The sequence below is a fragment of the Erythrolamprus reginae genome, chromosome 1, assembly GCF_031021105.1.
Source record: "Erythrolamprus reginae isolate rEryReg1 chromosome 1, rEryReg1.hap1, whole genome shotgun sequence".
Classification (NCBI taxonomy): domain Eukaryota; kingdom Metazoa; phylum Chordata; class Lepidosauria; order Squamata; family Dipsadidae; genus Erythrolamprus; species Erythrolamprus reginae.
Genome location: NC_091950.1, coordinates 209,919,973 through 209,942,846, shown reverse-complemented (window position 1 = coordinate 209,942,846; position 22,874 = coordinate 209,919,973). Strand labels below are relative to the sequence as shown.

At 39.5% G+C, this 22,874-nt stretch overlaps 1 protein-coding gene across 1 annotated transcript in view; it reads right to left on the bottom strand.

Moving 5' to 3' along the window:
• The window catches only part of PGAP1 (post-GPI attachment to proteins inositol deacylase 1), a 54,992-nt gene that overhangs the window by 6,664 nt on the left and 25,454 nt on the right, over positions 1–22,874 (bottom strand). The window contains exons 10-22 of the mRNA XM_070732124.1: positions 21,267–21,350; positions 20,379–20,428; positions 18,355–18,406; positions 18,088–18,165; positions 17,635–17,710; positions 17,078–17,151; positions 16,928–16,979; positions 15,814–15,880; positions 10,559–10,664; positions 9,073–9,111; positions 5,663–5,756; positions 920–1,010; positions 552–737 (exon numbers count right to left, since the gene is read on the bottom strand). Coding sequence (XP_070588225.1) covers positions 552–737; positions 920–1,010; positions 5,663–5,756; positions 9,073–9,111; positions 10,559–10,664; positions 15,814–15,880; positions 16,928–16,979; positions 17,078–17,151; positions 17,635–17,710; positions 18,088–18,165; positions 18,355–18,406; positions 20,379–20,428; positions 21,267–21,350 — 1,049 coding nt within the window. The remainder of the gene's footprint in view (positions 1–551; positions 738–919; positions 1,011–5,662; positions 5,757–9,072; positions 9,112–10,558; positions 10,665–15,813; positions 15,881–16,927; positions 16,980–17,077; positions 17,152–17,634; positions 17,711–18,087; positions 18,166–18,354; positions 18,407–20,378; positions 20,429–21,266; positions 21,351–22,874) is intronic.

Sequence of the window (22,874 nt, the reverse complement as noted above, 5' to 3'; positions counted from 1 at the left end):
CTTTCATGATTTTGTCACATACTTTGCCATTAAAAAGGGGTGGATTTTCAACATTTTGGCTTATTTTCTTTGGAGAGCAGTGTGTTCATAGACAAAAATGACAATAAAGGCTGTCTCATCTCATCTCATCCCACCTTATCACTTTTCCACTTTGTATATAATATCAAACCATTATGTGTAACAATTCATGGAGGAAAATAATAGAACACACACATAAAAATTCAAATGAACACCTGGTTGTTCTACTTAGCATAAAATTACTGTTTAAAAATACCCTTTAATTAAACTACAAATTTGTTTATAACAAGAGTAGGCACGCTGAAGTACTTCAAACTTCAATACTGCTAACAAATCGACAGCAGCTTTGATAATCTACACTGATAAGGGTGAAATCTAAAACATCTGGAGGCTGGCTATATTTCCTATTCTTGGTCTATGGTATAAGGGTGGGAGGATTTTATCATGGGAGGATTTTATACTTCTCAGCAAGTTTGCCAAATGTTGTTTCCAGCAATACCACTAAATATTTGCATTTATTTATTGGTTCTTACTTTGTCAAAACTAAGTGCAATGAAGATAAGAGCCTTATGGATGAGTCAAGAAGTATGCCACCCCAATAAGCTATGCCAGTCCCAAACATAAAAAGAATCAGGGATACAAAAGGAAACCACACGTCCTGGTTGTTCATTGTGACACGATCCAGCTCTGAATTCCTGAGGCCTTTAAACCAATTAAGTCTAAAAACAAACAAACAAACAAAATGATAATTATTTAGTTTGATTACCTGCATTTCCCAAAACTAGTAATTAATCTTGGCTGCAAATTTAATGTTAAAAATGGTTATAAAAATGCAAATGTTTGAGAAAAAATATGTAACTATAAGATAAAAATATATTAAATATATTAAAAAGAAACATACCCTAACAAGAACTTAATCATGTATGCCATGGGTTCTATTTTATAAGGCTTAGCTGCTTTAGTAAGTGCAGGAACAAAGTCTGAACAATGACCTGGAACAAGAGAAAAATATCTGAAACCACATGTTCACAAATTATATGATAAAGTTAATATTTAACTTTTTAGAATACATTTGAAAATGCTTAAAAATTCTACTATTGAAATCAATTACCGTATTTTTTGGAGTATAAGATGCACTTTAATTTTGGGAGAGGAAAACAAGAAAAAAGGCCTTTGCCTCCCAGCAATTTGTCAAAAAACAAACAGCACAGATGATATACACTGTTTGCTGCATATAACTGTGCATGTATGCCTGACCCATAGAATTAGCAAAGAATTTGAGAAATGTACATTATGGCAGTACTGTATATGCGAGAAATTTTACTTAAATGTAATCACATTAACTCCTCCCAATTCTATAAATAGATCAACTCCAAACATGACTAAGTCAGGATTTAGCTCAGCTTCTTTATCTTAATAGTCAACAGGACACTGTTACATTTCAGACTATACTTGTCCAGAACTGTTAAAAGTGATGTGGCTTTCTTGAAGTATACATTATTCTCAGATTTTTAAAAAAAGATACAATAGCACTGAGCCTCTTCAGATCAAGCATTTATTTTTAAAAACTTCTTCATTTTCTTAACAATTAGAACAATAATAAAGCAGTATTTTAATAATAATAATAATAATAATAATAATAATAATAATAATTTATTAGATTTGTATGCCACCCCTCTTCGCAGACTCGGGGCTGCTCACAAAAATAATAATAACAATGTGACAATATAACAAATCTAATATTTAAAAGAAAGCATCTAAAAACCCATCATTTAAAAACCATACAACACAGGGACACCATACATAAAACTATATAAGCCTGGGGGAGATGTCTTAATTCCCCCATGGCTGGCGATATAGGTGGGTCTTAAGCAATTTGCGAAAGACAGGGAGGGTGGGGGCAGTTCTGATCTCTGGAAGGAGTTGATTCCAGAGGGCAGGGGCCACCACAGAGAAGGCTCTTCCCCTGGGGCCTCCAGACGACATTGTTTAGTCGACAGGACTCGGAGAAGGCCAACTCTGTGGGACCTTATCGGCTGCTGGGATTCGTGCGGCAGAAGACGGTCCCGGAGGTATTCTGGTCCGATGTCATGTAGGGCTTTATAGGTCATTACCACCACTTTGAATTGTGACCGGAAACTGATCAGCAGACAATGCAACCCACGGAGTGTTGGGCGAACCTTGGTAACCCCACAATAGCTCTTGCAGCCACATTCTGCACGATCTGAAGTTTTTGAACACTTTTCAAAGGTAGCCCCATGTAGAGAGCATTGCAGTAGTCGAACCTCGAGGTGATGAGGGCATGAGCGACTGTGAGCAATGACTCCCTCTCCAAACTGATGCACCAGGTGAACCTGTGCAAACGCCCTCCTCGCCACAGCCGAAAGATGATTTTCCAATGTTAGCTGTGGATCGAGGAGGACGCCCAAGTTGCGGACTCTCTCCGAGGGGGGCAATAATTCCCCCCCCGAGGGTAATGGACGGACAGATGGAATTGTCCTTGGGAGGCAAAACCCACAGCCACTCCATCTTGTCAGGGTTGAGTTTGAATGTGTTGACACCCATCCAGACCCCAACAGCCTCCAGGCACCGGCACATCACTTCCACTGCTTTGCTGACTGGACATGGGGTGGAGATGTATAACTGGGTATCATCAGCATACTGATGATACCTCACCCCATGCCCTTGGATGATCTCATCCAGCGGTTTCATTTAGATATTAAATAGCAGGGGGGAGAGGACCGACCCCTAAGGCACCCCACAAGGGAGAGACCTAGAGGTTGACCTCTGACCCCCCACTAACACCGACCAACTGGAGAGGTAGGAGGAGAACCACTGAACAACAGTGCCTCCCACTCCCAACCGCTGAGAGATCAAGAAGCACCAGGATAGAGGACAAGCCCCTGTCCCGGGCCTGCTAGAGATCATCCATCAGTGCGACTAAAGCAGTTTCCATGGTGTAGCCGGGCCTGAATCCTGACTGTTGAAGGCCTAGATAATTGGCTTCTTCCAAGGACCGCTGGAGTTGGAGCGCCCCCACCTTCTCAACAACCTTCCCCATAAAGGGGAGGTTGGAGACTGGACAGTAGTTATTAAGCATGGCTGGGTCCAGGGAAGGCTCCTTGAGGAGGGGGTGCACAAGTGCCTCCTTGTAGGGAGCTGGGAAGGACCCCCCTCCCCAAGGAAGCATTGACAATCTCCTAGACCCAGCTCCGTGTCACCTCTCAGCTGGCCGAAACCAACCAAGAAGGTCACGGATCCAGTAAGCAGCTCCAATGGCCTTGTCCACTTCATCAGGTGTCACCAAATCAAACTCCTCCCAGACAGATGGACAAGGATGGGGCCCAGTCACCTCGACTGACTTGTTGTCAGCCGACACTGCTATCCAATCGGAGTCCAGGTCTGCCTGGATCCGAGTGACTTTATCAGTGAAAAACGAGTTGGCACTGCTCTGCAAGAGCTCCCCAACCCCACCCCACCCCGATTCAGAAGGGAGCGGGTCACCCTAAACAGAGTGGCTGGGCAGCATTATTATTATTATTATTTATTATTCTGCTGATGCAATCAAGGTGGCATGATACGCACATCTTGCCGCCTTGAGTGCCACTTCGTAAGTCTTAATATGAGCTCTTACAAGTGTTCGGTCGGATTCAGATTTACTCTTCCTCTATTGCTTCTCTAGACGTCTCTTCTGGCGTTTCAATTCCCAGAGGTCTAGTGCCACAGAGAGGGTCGCAATGTCACAATTAGGTCAAGAGCCTTCGTCGCAGCCCTATTCCAGGCCACGGCAAGAGACTCTGCCGAGCTATGGATGAGTGAATCTGGTAAAACCCCAAGCGCCCTCTGAAAGCCCTCTGGGTCCATCAGGCATCTGGGGTGTAACCACCTAGTCAGTTCCACCTCCCTGCAGGGGAGGATTGGAGCCAGGAAATCAAGCCACAGGAGAATGGTCTGACCATGACAAAGGCAACACTTCTAAGCCCCTTAGTCTCAGACCATTACTCAATTGCTCTGAGAGGAATACCATGTCGGGTGCGTGTCCCCCCTCGTGAGTTGGACCCTGAACTACTTGGGTCAGGTCCATGGCTGTCATGGTGGCCATCAACTCCTGTACTAACCCAGAGGAACAGCCGAATGACGGCAGATTGAAGTGCCCCAGGACAATGAGTCCGGGGATCTCTACTGCCAACCCAGCCACCCCCTCGAGCAGCACAGGTAAGGCTGTTGACATGTAGCTGGGAGGCAGGTGCATGAGCAACAAGCCCACCTGAACCCCTAAGTCCAACTTCACAAGGAGGAACTCACAACCCGCAATCTCAGGAGCAACGAGTCTACGTAGGCAGAGGTTCTCCTTGGCTATAATAGCCACTCCTCCCCCCCTTCCCTGGGGTCGAGGCTGATGCCATACCTGAAACCTGGCTGGGCAAAGTCTAATAATTTGAACATTCTACAGATATTTATAGTTATTGACTTACCTCCTTGCACCCAGATTCAGCAACTGATTCGCACAAGAAAATAAAATTCTGCCTCTGCCTGTCCCTCCCAATTTGCCTCCTTGTAGCTTTAGTTTCACTTTCATTTTAGCACTTCAAATCAGATGAGGGCTGGGAAGCTGATAATCAGTTGCTTGGCTTAACAGACTCTGCGCTGTTTGCTGCAAAGAGGTAAATTGCTTGGAGGCAGAGGCCAAAGGGTGGGTGTGACTAGGTGGGTAAGGCTACATTCAGTGCATAAAACAGACCCAAGTCTTTTTACTTGACCATAAACAGAAAAAAATTAAACCCATCTATTTAAATATCTATATTCACATTAAAATAATGTTTAGTTCCATGCAAACATTTCCATGTCCAGTTTAAAGTCTTATTAAAAAGCCCAATATATATTTTTTTAGAAATATGCTTTTCAAAAGCTTTATTCCTTCGAGTTATGATAATTCATTCAGTGACTATTTGAAATTATGGAGGCACTGAACAAATAGTAGTTATGCATAGTCCCTGAAGTTATGGCCACATGATCAACCACAGGGATACTTGCCTATCTTACTTGTCTATCTCTCCCCCATATTTTGCCTTTTGGTGGCCTACACTCTCAGGCCTGCTTTCCTGTGCTCTCCCCACCCCAGATGATCTAAAGGCAGTTGGGGAACATTTCAGGACAGGTAGTCCTTTCCTTTAGAAGAACTGGGGCTTGTGGCTGGGACAGATGTAGACAGGAATGGCTTGGATCAGGATCAGTCTGTGGCTAATGATTGGTGGGATGCCACAAAGGGAGACCGGGATTGCTGTTGCTTAGGGATGTAGTCAAGTGGAATCAAGCTTTACAATGGTATTACTTAGTGACAGAAATTTTGATTCCAATTGTCATCGTAACTTGAGAACTACCTGTGTCGTAAAAACCTTATTTTAAAATATGGTCCTGTTAAAGTCAATAAGCTATGAAATATTCATAATTCCCTAATTACTACTAATGTAAACATTTTATCTCTACATTCTAAAAAGAATTTGTTTCATTATAGTTTTAAACAAATGTCAGCCTTGTTTTAAGAACAATGACACAACATAAAGAACATAAAATTAAATGCAATGTGAACTAGTTTTTTAGTGATAAACAAACCTTGCTTAAAAATCTTTTCATGTAATGTTACCTGTTGACACTAGGGACCTTAACTGTCTTCTGTAGGCAAGAAGAATATTAGAAATAATGTACATAGGAAGAGTGCCACCATGGAATCTTATCACCTATAAAACAAAGATGTTTTTTGGGAAACAAGAACATGGAAAATTTATTCCACCTTTCCCTTTATTCCTATACTAACTACCTCAGTCATTCTTACAATTCTATACAGATACAGTATATAAAAATGTCTTGCTTGGGACCATCCTGAATATTCATGGAAAGAGAAATCTTGCATAAAATATTTCCAATCCTAACAAATTCACCTTCAAATATCTATTAAGGGGGAAAGATTAGGAAGTGAATCTGTTTTCTCGTTGATTTTTAGGAAGATAATATGTTCCAATATAAATATTAAAGAATAGCAGAACATCATGAGTTGTAGTAAACCACAAGCTTTAGTAAGTGCTTTGGGCCAAAAATGGCACAGTGAAATCCAATTGAGTCCAATCTTTTATTTGCTTACACCAAATGGACATAATCTTCCCAAGCTAAAGCTATAAACCTCTAGCCTATTAGATGTATCCTGAGAGATTCTAGCTCAGGACTGCAGTTTCTTAATTTGAACTTCTCTCTGGAATATACTGCCTCCTTCCTGAGAAAGCATTGTGCTTCCAAGATTCCCTTCCACTGCTTCCTCAGGTGGATATTCCATCACAATATGTATGAGATCAGATCAGCATAAATATTAATATCAAAGTGTGGTTAGCAATTTACAAAAAAGCTTGGAAATGTTTGGTTTACTTTGGGACTCTATAGCCATGTGTTCTGCTGAGTGATCAGAATCTAACCTTTGTTTACTTTTTCAAAAAAAGCAAGGACTGTGATATGTGTACTTAAAGAATCTAGAATGTGATCATTTATGCGGAAAATGTTTAAATTAAGGCAAGATGGATTTAAACAAAACAAATCTAGGAATCGTAATACACTAACAGAAAATATCGGCTGCCATTTTGTTGCTGTCCCATTCTGCTCCAAAACAGCTAATTGGAATTATTCAATCTATTTAGAATGTTATAATCTGGAATATTATAATGTTATCTACAAAACTGGCTTTAAATAATTTACAGTAAATTTCACTGTAGCAATGACAATACTATTTTACAAGTTTGCTGAAACTTTCTGAAATGTGTGTCATTTTCATGTTATGCATTTTGCTTTAAGAAAGCAACATTGCTTTACTCAATGTCTAAATTTCTACTTCACACACACACACACACATACACAATATTTCCTGTAAACAAGTAACAGATCTGTAATTAAACTTTAGGAACCATCTCATATTATACTATATCTAATTACCCTAGACATGGTAGCTCAGAATTCAATCATACTCAATGTAGTCAATTGTGTAATTATATAGAGTAGTTGCATTAAACATAGGTCAAAGAGTTTTGAATATGCAAAACTTTTCTTCTACGGTATGAGAGACAGTGCAGTGGATGATCATATATCAAATGGCAAAGGTAAGTACTATACTTGCTCAGAAACATTTGCCATTTTAAATAATTTTTCTAGAGCACTTCCCTCCCACAATATTTTACAGCAATTACACAACTACTTTAAATTCTGCCTTAAAACAGGCAGACGCACATTTTTTATTTCAATAGAAAATGAGGATACTATGAATTCATGATTGCTTGATACATTTTATTGAGAAAAGATAGTATGTGCATACTCAAAAGCAGCTGGAGGTATCAGTTATTCATACTATTTCCTCAGTCAGGTTATTACAAGTTCAAGGCCAAATACAATAAAAAAAATATCTAATAGCAAACAATGATATGATCTAAATAATTGAGAAGAGATATGCCCAAATAAAATAGGATGTAAGGAGCAGCATAGTAGCATGAGAGTTAAGAGCGTCTATTGCACTGTATAGACCTAACCAAAGGTGTATAGGAGTACAGTACCCTTAAAAATCTCAAAAGGACTGCTGAGGGCCTGGGTAAAATGAGGGCCTTATGAAATGTCAGAATTGTAATGAATAATAAATAGGAGGCTGGAGTGAACCCTTTTAGAATACAGTGGTACCTCGAGATACGAGTTTAATTCGTTCCGGACCTGGGCTCTTAAGTCGAGCAGCTCTTATCTCGAACGACTTTTCCCCATAGGAATTAATGTAAATAATTTTAATTGGTTCCAGCCCTCAAAAAACTCACAAAGTTAGTCTAAATTATGCAGAAAGACATGTTTTTAATGAAGAAATGTACATGTACATATAAATGAATAATGAAGTTTCTTTCACTTAACTTGTAAACTTTCTTAAACTTTTAAATTTACATATGTTCAACTTCTCTGCCACCCAATCCTGTAGGACAGAGGTCCCCAACCCTTTTTGCACCAGGGACCGGCTTTAAGCGATCAAGAGAGGAATGGGTGAATGAATGGACGGAGGGTGGGAAGGAAGGAAGGAAAGAGGGAAGGGACAGGAACAGAGGAAGGAAGCAAGGAAACTTATGAAAGGGGAGAGTAAGAGAGGAATGAGTGAAGGGAGGGAGGGGGGGAGGGAGGGAAGAAGGTGGGAAGGAGAAAGAAAAGAAGAAATAGAGGAAGGGAAGGTAAAAGAGAGAAAGAAAAAGAGCAAGAAAGCAAGAAAGCAAGAAAGCAAGAAAGCAAGAAAGCAAGCAAGAAAGAAAGAAAGAAAGAAAGAAAGAAAGAAAGGGGGAAGGGACAGGAACAGAGGAAGGAAGCAAGGAAACTTATGAAAGGGGAGAGTAAGAGAGGAATGAGTGAAGGGAGGGAGGGAGGGAAGAAGGTGGGAAGGAGAAAGAAAAGAAGAAATAGAGGAAGGGAAGGTAAAAGAGAGAAAGAAAAAGAGCAAGAAAGAAAGCTGCAAGCACCCCCCGAGCCCCCCAGGCCGGCTGCAACCTTTTAAAACACGCGCGCCGCTTCGCAGCTGTCTCCTGAAGCTGAACGCGGAAGTTAGCGTTTGGCTTCAGGAGACAGCTCCTTGGCGCTTGTATCTCGAATTTGGGCTTGTAAGTAGAACAAAAATATCTCTCCCCTCCCAGCTCTTATCTCGAGTTGCTCTTAAGTAGAGCAGCTCTTATGTCGGGGTTCCACTGTATTGGGATGTGACACCTTACTTAAATTTGTTTGGCAATCCATATCTGCAATTCATTGCTTGAAGATAATTTTAATATTATCAAAATCTATTGTGCACAACCCTTTGATAGAGAAACCTAGTAAATTAATTTTATTTGGGGCTTTATAAAGCCACAATTAACATTTTAAAGCCACAATTAAGCCTTAAATAACACACATTGCTCTAACAGTAACTGATCATTTAAAATGTATCAAATTGTATTACATTGCAAACCTTACTTCTCTTAATTTACTTAAACATAATTGTGTATAAAATATTAAATAAAATCTTACCTGACCAAGAACTTGCAGAAAAGAGGTCTTGACAGTTACCTAGTTTAACACAAAGAGTAACACAACTATCAAAGAGTTATTACTTAAAAACAAATATTTGAGATAAAAAGTTAAAAACTTTTACTGGAAAGATAAATGTGGTGTGTGCTCATAGTACCAAAAGGCTTTTTAATTTAGATTGTGCATCAACTCCAGTCTCTCCTAGATGAAGACTCCTGGTCCACAATGATCCACATTTTAAATGATCTCCATATAAGGATACTAAAATGCTTTACAAAAACAAATGTTACTTCTGAAAGGTTGAATTTCATAGCTTCTCTCTCCTATACAAGTACTTTAAGCTTCCAGTCTCTTGATAAGTGCAGATTGAAGTCCTTCTGTTAATACTAATGAGATACTCTTTGGATCTTTTTTCCTTCAATGTCAGATCTTTCAAAGATCGAGTGTCTCAAGTCAAACATCTGCCAGAGAGCTTGTTACATCATATGGACAATGATGGTTTTCACTATTAGGTTGAAACTTTTTCACCTATTTCACCATTAGGTTGAAACAACCCCTCCTCTCCCCATACACAAAACCATCATCAGCATTAATGCTTTTCCTAGTCCAGAAGGTCAACTAAGGTCATTATCCTGGTTTCATGGCTTCAGCTGTGCTATTTATACAGTGATAGATGTACTTTATTCTTGATACCTTTGTCATTTCATCACACAGAGAGCAGTATAAGTATCTTTTAAGAAATACAATATAAATAGTTGTCCAGTTAAAAAGACATTGGGACCAGGATTGCCATCGCTAAGTAAGCCCTCATGTAATTGTATCACTTAGCAATGACAATCCCAGCAACCTATTTGCCATCATAACCCCAAAGCATGCAGACTGTTAAAACAGAAAGTGGAGGGAGTATCAGGAAAGGAGCATGTGGGTATATAGGTGGGGTGGAGGAAACTGAATTCATGCACAAATTGGGGGAAGCTGGTGTTATGACACGGTACAAGCAGAAGATTGATGGGTTGATGGGAGTACAGGAAAACTGGGAGAGGATAATGTAGTATCAGTGCATAAAGACTGGGGGAAATTACCAGAGCATCTTGGAACCTTCCCTGCCAGCTTCCCCATTGGCTTTGCTTACGAGAAGCATGCAGCAAAGGTCACAAACAGCAATCATATGATTACAAGGTCTCATAAGTGTTTGACTGCAGCAAAAGCCAGAATTTTGAGGACCACTCATTCAACAAGCAACTTTGAATGGTAACTGAACCCTATACATTTAAAATGAGCCCATAAGTCACATTGAAGATGAAAGCAAAGATAATTAGCCTTAGTTTTTCACAATATTTTCATTATTTTTGGATACAATCCGTAGAATGACTTAGTGACTAAGGTGTTAAACAAATTTATAAAATAAATAAACAAATAAACAATATAGGACCTTATTCTGAAGAAAAAGCAGAAGGAATTGAACATTTTTATAGTTTTTACTTACTTCATATTGACAATCTGAAGATGAATACATTTTCAACAAAGGAACTGTAGAGTCATTTTCAGGCTGTGCAATATGCAATTTTGCAGAAATCTCAGTCAAAGAATCCCTAAAACAGTTAATTTTAAAAACTATTAATCTGCAAAGTAAGGCATCACATTTAAACAGAAATCAAACTTAATGCTACAGTCACAATGGAGCAACAACATGAAACATTAGCACTTAATTTAAAAAAGCATACTCTAAATATTTTTGTGCACTTCAATCTTGATATACAGTGGTACCTCAAGATACGAACCCCTCGTCTTACGAACAACTCGAGATACGAACCCGGGGTTCAGAAAAACTTTTTTCGTGTTACGAACGCCAAATCCGAACTTCTGGGTTCGGCGTTCAGGAGGCTGCTGGGAAGCCCCCTGGCTGTTTTAAAAGGTGACAGCCGGGTGGCAGGGCTTCCCAGCAGCCTCCCGAACCCCGAACCCAGAAGTTCGGCAAAAGTTCAGGGCTCGGGAGGCTGCTGGGAAGCCCCCCAGCCCGGCTGTCACCTTTTAAAACAGCCGGGCGGCTTCCCAGCAGCCTCCCGAAGCCGAACGCCAAACCTGAACTTCCATGTTCGGCGTTTGGAGGCTGCTGGGAAGCCCCGCCGCCCGGCTGTCACCTTTTAAAACAGCCTGGGGACTTCTCGGCGGCCTCCCGAACGCCGAACCCGGAAGTTCGGGTTTGGCGTTCGGCGTTCAGGAGGTCGCTGAGAAGCCCCCAGGCTGTTTTAAAAGGTGACAGCCGGGCGGCAGCGGTTTTTTTGCGGGGGGGGGGGGGGTTGGTTGCACGGATTAATTGACTTTACATTGTTTCCTATGGGAAACAATGTTTCATCTTACGAACGTTTCGTCTTATGAACCTCCCCCTGGAACCAATTAGGTTCGTAAGATGAGGTATGACTGTATTAATTAAATGTATACCCTATTGCACTCACAAAAAATTCTTGGCAGCTCATAAGAAATAAGCAATAATAATGATGATGATGATAATGATGATGATGATAATAATAATAATAATACATTTTATGACAAAAACCTCTAGAAAGGACTAATTTCATATTTTGATAAGTTGCCCCTTAGTTTCATTCAACTGCAAAAGAAACTTAAAAAGATGATAGTCTAATTAAAAACTCTAATGAACCCTGCTTAATTTTAGTCAGAAATAAAAATAATCAAAGTAGCATTGAAAATAGCAAATGGAAGATAGAAAATATTTGGAAACATAAGAGTTAAAGGGAGTGATATAGCCTCTTCTTTGACTGATGTCATTTTTTGAATGAGAAGTTTCATGGACTAATAGAGTATTTCACAGTGTGTGTGTGTGTGTGTGTGTGTGTGTGTGTCTGCATGTATATATTTAATTTTTTTTTCAGGAGAATTCCCATGAAGAAAAAAATTGGCAAGAAATATTCAACATCTCAACATCTCATGCATGATAAAACAAGGACCTATAGTGCCTTTGTTATTTTGTAATACATTTATAACTGCTTTAAATGGAACAATAAAAGATAATACAAACTAAAAAGAAAGGGGAAAAGGTGTAAGAGAGGAAAAGTAAATAAACCCTTCCCCCTAAGAAAACAACTTTCCATCTGCACCGTGACAAGTATAAACAATTTCATAATCTCTTCACCTCTTCCTTATTAACCTATTTGTTAACTAGGAAGAAGTGACAAATAGCTTTTTATCCTCTAACCCAGCGTTTCCCAACCGGTGTGCCGCGGCACACTAGTGTGCCGTGAGACATGGCCAGGTGTGCCGCCAAGCTCCAGCTGGGCGGGGCACTGCCGGTACTTCCGTCCTGGGGCTCCCGCTCGCAGCTGTCCCCTGGCTCCTGCTCGATGCCGCGGTTTTCGGCGCTCTCCTGCTGGGCCCCAAAGAAGGAAGGCAGGAAGAAGGAGAGCTCCATTCTTCGCGCCTTTTTCCTGCCTTCCTTCTTTGGGGCCCAGCAGGAGAGTGCCGAAAACCGCGGCATCGAGCAGGAGCCGGTTGACAGCTGCGAGCGGGAGCCCCAGGACGGAAGTACCAGCAGCACCCCGCCCAGCTGGAGCTTCTCTGGCGTCGACGGCAAGTGTCCTTTGTGGCCCGGTGGGAGGGCACTGGCAATGGGAGCGGGGTGGTGGTGGCCGCAGCGGCCGCAGGCAGTCGCAGGGAGATGGCGGCAGCAAGAGGGAGAGCTCTCTCGCTCTCTCTCAGCTGACTGCAAGCGGGAGCCCTGACGGTGGCGGTTGGACATGCTGCTGGACGTCGTACATGCTGGCGCTGCGGGCCTGGCATATATGGTGTCCAGTAGCACGTCCAGCTGCCGCCGTCAGGGCTCCCGCTTGCAGTCAGCTGAGAGAGAGAGAGAAAGAAAGAGAGACATGTAAGAGAGGCAGAGAGAGAGAGAAAGAGAGACATAGCAAGAGAGGCAGAGAAAGAGAGACAGAGCAAGAAAGAGAGGCAGAGAAAGAGAGATAGAGAAAGAGAGAAAGAGAGACATAGCAAGAGAGGCAGAGAGAGAGAAAAAGAAAGAGAGACATAGCAAGAGAAAAAGAGAGACTTAGCAAGAGAGGCACAGAGAGAGAGAAAAAAAGAAAGAGAAAGAAAGAGAGACATAGCAAGAGAGACAGAGAGAGGGAAAGAGAGAGAAAGAAAGAGAGATAGCAAGAGAGGCAAAGAGAAAGAAAGAGACATATAGCAAGACAGTGAAAGAGAGAGAGAGAGCAAGAGAGAGAGAAAAAAGCAAGAAAGAGATAGCAAGAGAGACACAGAGAGAGAGAGAGCAAGGGAGAGAGTAAAACATAGAGGAAGGGAAGGAGGGAGAGAGAAAGAGAGCAAAATAGAGATGAAGAAAGAAAGAGGGATGGAGAGATAGAAAGAAGGGAAGGAAGGAAAAGAGAGAAAGAGGGAATAATAGAGCGAAAGGGAGGAAGAGAGAGGGTTTTTTTGTCCAAACTTTTCTTTAGCCCGCCCCCCCGCCCCGCCCCCTTTCAGTGTTCCCCAGGATTTTGAAAATATGAATAATGTGCCGCGGCTCAAAAAAGGTTGGGAAACACTGCTCTAACCTATCTCTTAACAGGCAAATCAGATAATTAATGTTTTCTCCAATTCAATTTAGTCAAAAGCTCAAAGAAAACTCTAAAACAAATACGTACATGATCTCCCTCAGAAAATCCAAAGTACAGTGATCCCTCGATTATCATAATCGATTTTTCGCGATGTAGGGTTGCAGAAGTAAAAACACCATCTGCGCATGCGCGCCTTTTTTCATGGCCGCGCATGCGCAGATGGTGGAGTTTGCGTGGGCGGCGGGGAAGACCCAGGGAAGGTTCCTTCGGCCGCCCAGCAGCTGATCTGCTCGGTAGCGCAGCAGCAGCGAGCAGACGAAGATCGGGGTTTCCCCTTTGCGTGGGCGGCGGGGAAACCCCGATCTTCGTCTGCTCGCTGCTGCTGCGGCCGCCCAGCAGCTGATCTGCTCGGTAGCGCAGCAGCAGCGAGCAGACAAAGATCGGGGTTTCCCCGCCGCCCACGCAAAGGGGAAACCCCGATTCGGCTCCTCGCTGCTACCGCGCTGCCGAGCAGATCAGCTGCTGGGCGGCCGCAGCAGCAGCGAGCAGACAAAGATCGGGGTTTCCCCGCCGCCCACACAAAGGGGAAACCCCGATTCGGCTCCTCGCTGCTACCGGGCTGCCGAGCAGATCAGCTGCTGGGTGGCCGAAGGAACCTTCCCTGGGTCTTCCTCGCTGATGCCCCCACTCGCCCGCCCGCCGCCCGCCAGCAAGAGGGGGAGAGATAGAGAAAGAGAGAGAAGGAAAGAAAGAGATGAGAGAGGGAGAAAGAGAGTGTGAGAGAGGAAGAAGCAAGATAGAGAAAGAGAGAGAGAAAGAAAGATGAGAAAGGAAGGAAGAGAGTGACGTCATCGGGTGGGAAAAATCGCGATATAGCGTTTCGCGAAGAACGAGATCGCGAAAATCGAGGGATCACTGTAGTACAGTTTCTTTAGTAAATATCTCTTCTACCTATCACTGAAATCATCATCTAGTATAAAAAGGGGTACTTTTATGGACAATATTTAAGCTTTAAACAATAGCTAAAATAGTTACTTTTACTTTCACTCTTAACAAAGGATCACATTTGAGACACAGTGTAAAACATACAACATGCATATGAACATGTAAGAACTGGAAGGGCACATTGGTAGATAAGTAATGTGCCACTCCCAATCAGAACATTCCAGTTGCCAAAGTTAATATTTGTAGATTCTGAATGAGATAGTAATTCTCTTACTGGAAGTCTAAAAAAATAAGTCTAAGATACTGAAAAGCCTTGGTTTGTTCAATTCCATAGCCATTTAATTGTCAGCTAGGGCATTTAGCAAAATATTAGGATTTTCTTTTTTAATTATTTTTTTCAAAATGTATTACTAATTCTTTGTCCTTGCAATAAAAGGCAAAGGCTCTCAAAGCACATTTTAATCCAGTTAAGGTCTCGGATAGAAAAACTACACTACTACCAGTTGTGGTAAGTCTATAAGCTACCTTGGTGGAAGAAAATTAGGACTGTTTTGATGGTAAACCAAATAAATTATTCAAATAGTACTCAGCTTAATGACTATTTAAGATTACAAGCAGCCTGGGACCAGAGATGGGTTCCTCCCAGTTGAGACAGGCTTGCACAAACTAGTAGCAACCCATGGGTGATGTCACAATGATGTCACTGAACTGGATCAGTCAGTGCCAGACTATGGGTGCCGCCATGTTTTTAAAAAATTATATATATAATGTATGTATATATTGCTTCTGTGCATGTGCATAAACTGAGTTTCTGACACTGTGCATGTGTTGACATTTTGTTTTTGGCTTTTTGTTTGAATTTTGGGGGGGGGTTTGTACTGTTTATGTGTGCGCAATACAAAGCATGTGCATGCCCACAAGGCGCAGCCATATGGCATGGGAGGAAGTGAACTGGCAGCATGTTAATTTGGAAACCACCACCACCCCGCCTGGAATGAGTCCATAAGCACTTTTAGCCATCATAAAATATTATGCCATCCCCCTGGTAGCCACATAAATGCACTGGTTGCATTGCCAAATGACTGTGTGCCTAAACTGGATTTTTAACTTACAATTTTCATAGAGCTTATCTATCAAAAGTAAAAGATATCTGTTTTGTAAAATAGGTAGAAAATACTTTATAGCCTATTATATTTTAACAATGTAAATAATGAGAAATCCTTACTGTGACAAAGTTAAGGAATCTTCATGTGACCATGGTATATGAAGTTGATATACACTGGGTTTTCTTTCTTAAGGGACAAATGAAAGCACAAAATGAATCACTTTTAAGTTTAAAACTTCAAGTTTAACAAATCATAAAGTGAATTGGGTAATAGCCAATCAGTTCCTATCAAAAGAACAATTTTGAACAGTAGCAATTTATTCTTAAAAATCTCCTTTTGGAGTTGCAGAAGTTTATGAACATCCCCAATCCTGAAAGGAGAGTGTAGAGGTCCCATTACAGGTAATCCTTATAATCCTGAAGTTATGGTGGACTCCCCCAAATATTTATTTCCATCTGATCCCAAAATTACAGGCACTGTAATACCCCCACGGTCAGTTTTCCTTATGACAGGCTGCAGTAATGCTGTAGAGATTCTTCCCGCAGCCTATTTCTCACCATCCCCCACATTGACTTACCGCAAGCACTTATTTTTTTAAAAAGCCCTGAACTTTAGTGTTTGGGTTGGAGAAGGAGGACAGGCCGCTCCACTGCTGGGTAGTGTGATGTGATCTTGGAAGCAGCCACCATTTTCCCACAATGCTGTAGTCTGTCCTCCTTCCCTAATGTGAGCTAATCTGAAATAAACATTTCTTCCTTATCTACAAATTGCCTGAACTCTGATGTCAACTATAGCGGTCTTGATGTAAGCCCTCTTCTCAGTGGTTGGCTCTCTACTTGTGGGATTCCCTTATGGCTCCTAAGTACACACTTTCAGATTAAATCTAAACTAGAACTGAGACTAATTTCCCACAGTTACAACAATTAATCAGTGGAAAAATTTGCATTCAGAAATTGTGGGTACTCCAACACAGGAGGTTTTTAAGAAGAGACTGGACAACCATTTGTCTGAAATATTACATGGTTTCCTGCTTGGGCAGGGGGGCAAATTAGATCTCCAAGGTCCTTTCCAACTTTGTTATTTCGTTGTTCTGTTATTGGTTTTAGTAATTTCTCACTTTTTCTTTTAAACAAGAAAAAGTAATTTAACAAGTGATAAGAATACAATAAAATCTGCAACTAACAAACAAGAAGCATTTTTATATATGAAAAGATAGACAGGAAATAAATTTACCTTTGAGAGTCTGGCATTTACTCTCTATAAAGATCTTAAAAGCCTGATATATCTAAAGAAAAATAACATACTATATTAGTATTACTTCCCAAAACTAATCCATATTAGATTCTACCAAACAAATAATGTATACACTTCAAAAATTAATACCTGACCAAAATGTTGGAGCTGAACAATGTGAATAAGGCCAGTTGAATTTAGTATGATTTTGCTTGAAGAAAACCCTGCAGAAATTATTGTTTTGTTAGTTAGAATTAACAAAAGATAAAAATTAAAATGGGTTTTTAGAAGATATGTTGAATGTTAGCTGTACAGAGACATAAAAAGTCCTTACTGCATTAATAAAACTTAAATAATAAGGTGGGGGGGGGGAAATAGCCATTTTATAAAAATGTTTTGTTAAAAGACAAGAACACAATCTTATTTATATAGAATAGAATAGAATAGAAATAGAATAGAATAGAATTTTATTGGTGTGATTGGACAAACAAGGAATTTGTCTTGGTGCATACGCTCTCAGCATACATAAAAGAAAAAGATACATTTGTCAAGAATCATGTGAATCATATCTATCTAGAAACAAGCCTGAGTTCAGTGAGAGCAATTTTCAGATAAATCTGTATAGGATTATAGATTTAAAATCACAATTGTAGTAGAAGGAAGAAGTAAAATTAATCCATATGTCAAATGCAATGAACTGAACCTACCAAAAGTAAAAAGATGAGTTACAGGGAGTTGCACTGTTCTTGAAACTTCATTAAAGAACTCACAGTCCATAGTAAACTGCAAGACAAGCAAAATTACTTATTGTTATATTAAAACTAATATGTAGGTTTTTATCCATTCCAAATACAGTATGTAATTTAGAACTTGTGGTTGTTTAATCCAGACATTGAAGGGGGGAAAAGCCTGATAGCTTGATCAATTATGTACCCACCTAGAGAACTTTCTTCAAACCTTAGATCTTCCAGTGGTGCACCCTTTACCATTATAACTTAAACCAAGCAAAGGCTTCATCCAATATAAGATATCAACTCTCTGCATTTATTGCAACTAGAATATGATTATTGTTGTGGCAATTTCACCATGATGTAATATGTAAATTCATTTAAGATACTCACAATTCATTTCTAAAAATTATATTTAAAAATAAATTTTACCTTAATACCATTAACTACTGGAACATGAATCACAATATGAGTCAAAGATAGATAATCCTGAAGTTTCAAAGTGACAATCTAAAAAACAATGCAAATAATAATAATGCTTGAATATATTTTTAAAAATTAAGTTTAAAGATTATCTAATATTTAATTGTGTAATCTATAATAACATTAGAAGAAAACATACTAAGTCTGAGATGATAAGTCACAGTCCTACAAATACACATACTTAATAAATTTGTTTTTGAGGTTCAGAATAAATACCTTGCCCGTTGGTAGTAACTCAGCATTCCAAGACAAGTCAATTGCTTGCAGACTGTGAAATGTATATTAAAATAAAAATATAAATAAAATAAAAATATTAGAGCTGTGATACAAACTATTCATGAATATGTATTGAGAATGAAATCATAATAATCCATTCAAAACTAGTGCTTTTCTTCATTTGAGCAACAAATTTAGAAAATAAATTTAATTCCATAATTAAATAAATTTAATTCCATAATTAAATAAATTTAATTCCATTATTATTAATACTCAATACAGCAACTGAGACATATTAAAAACAGAGTGTCCAGAGAAAGCAGTTTCTCAAAAAGCATTGATTATTTGATTTTTATTATTATCAAAAATGCTATTTTTAAAGGGACAGGAGTATTTTGTGGTATTAATTTGGGAAGAAATAAAGACACAAGTAGACTGTATTTACTAATAAACAGCTTGGACTCTGATATACAATGAAAAGGATTTAAACATATTGCAAAAAACACCATTGCAAAAATTTTCAGGAAATAAACATAGGATGAAGCTAGGAAAAGAAAGAAGCAGAGTCCTTAGGAAGTTGGGCAGCATACAAATAGAACTAATATATAAACACATATTACAGTAGGCACATTTTGGAGATGACACCCAATGAAGAGGCCTAGAAGTAACTAGTTTGTTAGTCTAATTAAGGATTGAAAGAGGTTAGAACTAAATCAGTCCTAGCTGGGTGCCTCCCACACCCAGGATCACATACAAAAGGCTGTGAGTGCGTGGAGGCCAACATTGTCTGACAGCAGCTTCAGCCTGCTGGCTCCTTCGTGGGCGCACTCTGTGTTTGTGCAGTCTGGTGAGTTCTCCAATCAGCAGATGGTGGCAGAAGCACAGGGAGGAAGGCATGCAATCCAGCTGCGTCATGTAGTTTGTGGGGAGGTTGAGAGTCAGTGGGTCAGAGCAGGCAACTGGCTGCAGGAAACCTGTCATTCCATGGCTGCACCAGCAGATGGAGGCAGAGATGCAGGGGGAGGAATACTATTCAAACATGATGCACAGGCCACAGGCAACCCGAGAGACAGTGTGGCGGAGTGGGCGGATGGCCATGGGAGGCTTGTCTTTGCATCTCTCAGCTTGCCTGTGGCCCATGCAGTGTGTTGGGATTGCCTGCCTTCCACCTCCACACCTGCCTTCCACCTCCACGCCTCAATGTACTGCCAGTGCCACTGTACAAAGACAAGCTTTCCACAGCACCCATTTGCTCCACCTAATGACTCTCGACTTTCCTGCAGCCCACTTGGTGCATCCGAATTGTCTGCCTTCCCCCCATGCCTCTGGTTCTGTCTGCTGCTGGTGCTGCTGGCCCACCATGTCTCAGCTTTATTTCAGCCCACCCAGCATGTCCAGATGACATCCCTGCTTCCCCCACCTCTGCTAGCTGCTTGGACAGGTAATCAACTCACCTGTGCTGTACAGATTGTGGCTTCTGCTGGATACCAATGGGCCCCATGCCCTCACCACTTCCAGTGCAGGCCATGACCCCCACTGATGATGACCTTAAATAATAGTTATTTTGGGGGTAAGGCTTATTTTAGGACCATGTTTTAAAAAACAGGCTAGGGCTTATTTTTGGGATAGGGCTTATTTTTGGAATAGGGCTTATTTTTTAGGGAAACATGGTAGTAAGATGGGATAAGGTTGTTTTTCACAATCAAAGAATCATGCAGTCCTCTCACTCTCAAACTTTCCTGCAGGTCACCAAAGAGTTTTGACTTCTTTTCATGTAGAAAAACATAGAGAGGGGGAATCCTTCTATACATGGAAAGACTATAAGAATGCAGCTGAAATCCTGAAAAAATCCTGAGTTGTGACATGTAACCATGGGCAGCAGCACCATGATTTATGTCCAGCAACCATTCCAAGACTGTCATAATTGTGAATGACTGTTAAGAGATTGATCTTACGATTCAATTAAATAAATATTTTAAAAAGGAAATTATTTTCATAATCTCATAAAAATAAAATATGCTTACCACTTTGATGATGTACTGTTTATACAACCATATATCCAGCTATTTGTATCCTTTTGTTAAATAAGAGAAGAAAACAATAAAGAGAAAATTAAAATGTATATAGCTTCCTGCTGTATTTTTTTAACATAACTTATCAATAATTTATTTTAAAAATTTCTAAAAATATTTATCTAAAGTAGCACTGTCTGCTAGCATTGAGTCAAACTGATTTTGTAAATATAGGTAGTCCATGACATATGGCGACAAGCCCAAAATCTCTGTTGTAAAGTAAGACAGTTATTAAATGGGTTTTGTCTCATTTTATGATCTTTCTTGCCCCACTTGTTAAGTGAATCACTGCAGTCGTTAAGTTAGTGACATGATTACTAAGTGACTCAGGCTTCCCCATTGACTTTACTTGTCAGAAGGTCGCAAAAGGTAATCACGTGACCCTGAGAAACAGCCACCATCATAAATGAGACCTTTGCAAGTATCTGAATGTTGATCACATGACCATGAGAACGCTGCAATGATTGTGTGAAAAATGGTTCTAGGGCATTGTAATGTGACTAAATGAACTGCTGTAAGTCAAGGACTGTTGAAGTGCTTCTAGGATAGTGATAGGGTTTTTTTAAGAGTGAAAAGAACAGTTGAATATTCTGTTGAAGCAGGCATTAAAAACATTTCCTAATACTAATGCTAATACTACTACTAATACTTTGAAACAACATCCAAAAATTTAAAAAAATGATGTCATGGAAAGTTTGTGATCTGGTTTCCCATTAGGACATTATCCATCTTATGTAGAGATTAAGAGAATCTGTTGCCTTAAAACATTAAAATTCCTTAAAACAGATGCATTATAATATAACAATGAAAATGAATATTAGAAAAGAAATAATTTCTCACCAATATACTGTTTTGGCAGTAAATATGAGTGAATGGTTTTCTTTGGCTTGAGAGAGAAAAACTAAAATATTTTCCATCTGATTCCTATTTAGAAAAAATGGAAGAAATGTTTAGTTGAACGTAATAAAACTATTACACTGATAAATTGTGCTATAATATTTGAAATTATAGAATAAAACATCATAGAGAATAATGAGAAATTGAAGGATGTTATTTGCTTTGTTTTCTATGCCAAAGCCATAAATATAAATATAGTGATAACATATGTTAAATGTTATTTATCATCCAACTATAGAAAAATCAGCTAAGTGAATCATTAAAATATTTCTCATTCCTATAGCAAAAAATGGAAACAATGATTAAGCAAGTTTGTCACAGCAGATACAACCATGAAAGTAAACTATGGTAAAACTTGATACCGGTAGCAATAGATTTGCTTCAACCTAACCCACAAACAATGTAACCATTTCACTTCTTTTGATAACTGGCTTGAGGCATCTTTTCCATCAATATGCACAGAGAACTTCAATATTTGCATGTGCAAAATTCAATAAAGCAAAATAGCTTTTTTATTTGCAATCTGAAAGCTCAACAGGGCACCAACAACATTTGTAAGGCATGTGCCTATTACATGCTTTTACATTTTGAAACAAGCCTGGAAAAGACAGTTTAATGTAAAAGGAATATATAGAGGAATAATAAAGTACTTTAACAACTCATAAATTCCACAGCAAAGAATTTAAATTTATCAGTAAACCTACCTACCAATACTACGATGATGTAACATAGTTCTCTGCTTTTTCTGGTGTTTTTATTTTGTCTGCTGTTTTTATTCATTAATTCACTTGCCAATTCTCCATGGCTTGAACAGTTTTTTAAAAGTATCCAGGCAGATGTGAAATGTAAAATTAAATGAGTGACTTGTCCTAAGTGATTTGTTCTGAGCTCGCAACATTTGGCTGCGTTTTCGACTTGTAAACTTATCAAACCTACAAAGCTTTTGCACATCTCAACAGCTAGACTGGATGTAGGGAAGGCTTCAGTGATGGGCTCCTACGGGTATGGTTAGGTACACAGAACTAGTAGAAAAATTTTGGTCAGGTACGCAGAACTGGTAGAAAAAATGATTTTTTTTCTTTTTTTCCCTTATGGGATCTGGGCATGTTTTTCCTATCGCAGTAAATGAGGTTGAATGTGTATAATTTTAGAAGAGCTGTGCATGCTCTTCTAAAATTATACACAATTATATATATACACACTGTATGTGTAAACATACACATACCATTTATATTTATTTATTTATTTATTTATTTATTTATTTATTTACTTACTTACTTACTTACTTAACTTATTTATTTTTAGCCGCCCCGAGTCTACGGAGAGTGACGGCATACAAATCTAAATAATAATAATAATAATAATAATAATAATAATAATAATAATAATAATAATTTATTTAATTGGATTTGTATGCCGTATATTTTTGTGTACCTTTGTGTAATATGTATGTACACATATGGCATATATACATAGAATTTAATAGTATATTTTGGATGTTCAGCAATAGTAAATAGATAGGGAAATTCTATCTCTTTGAGGCAAGGAGAG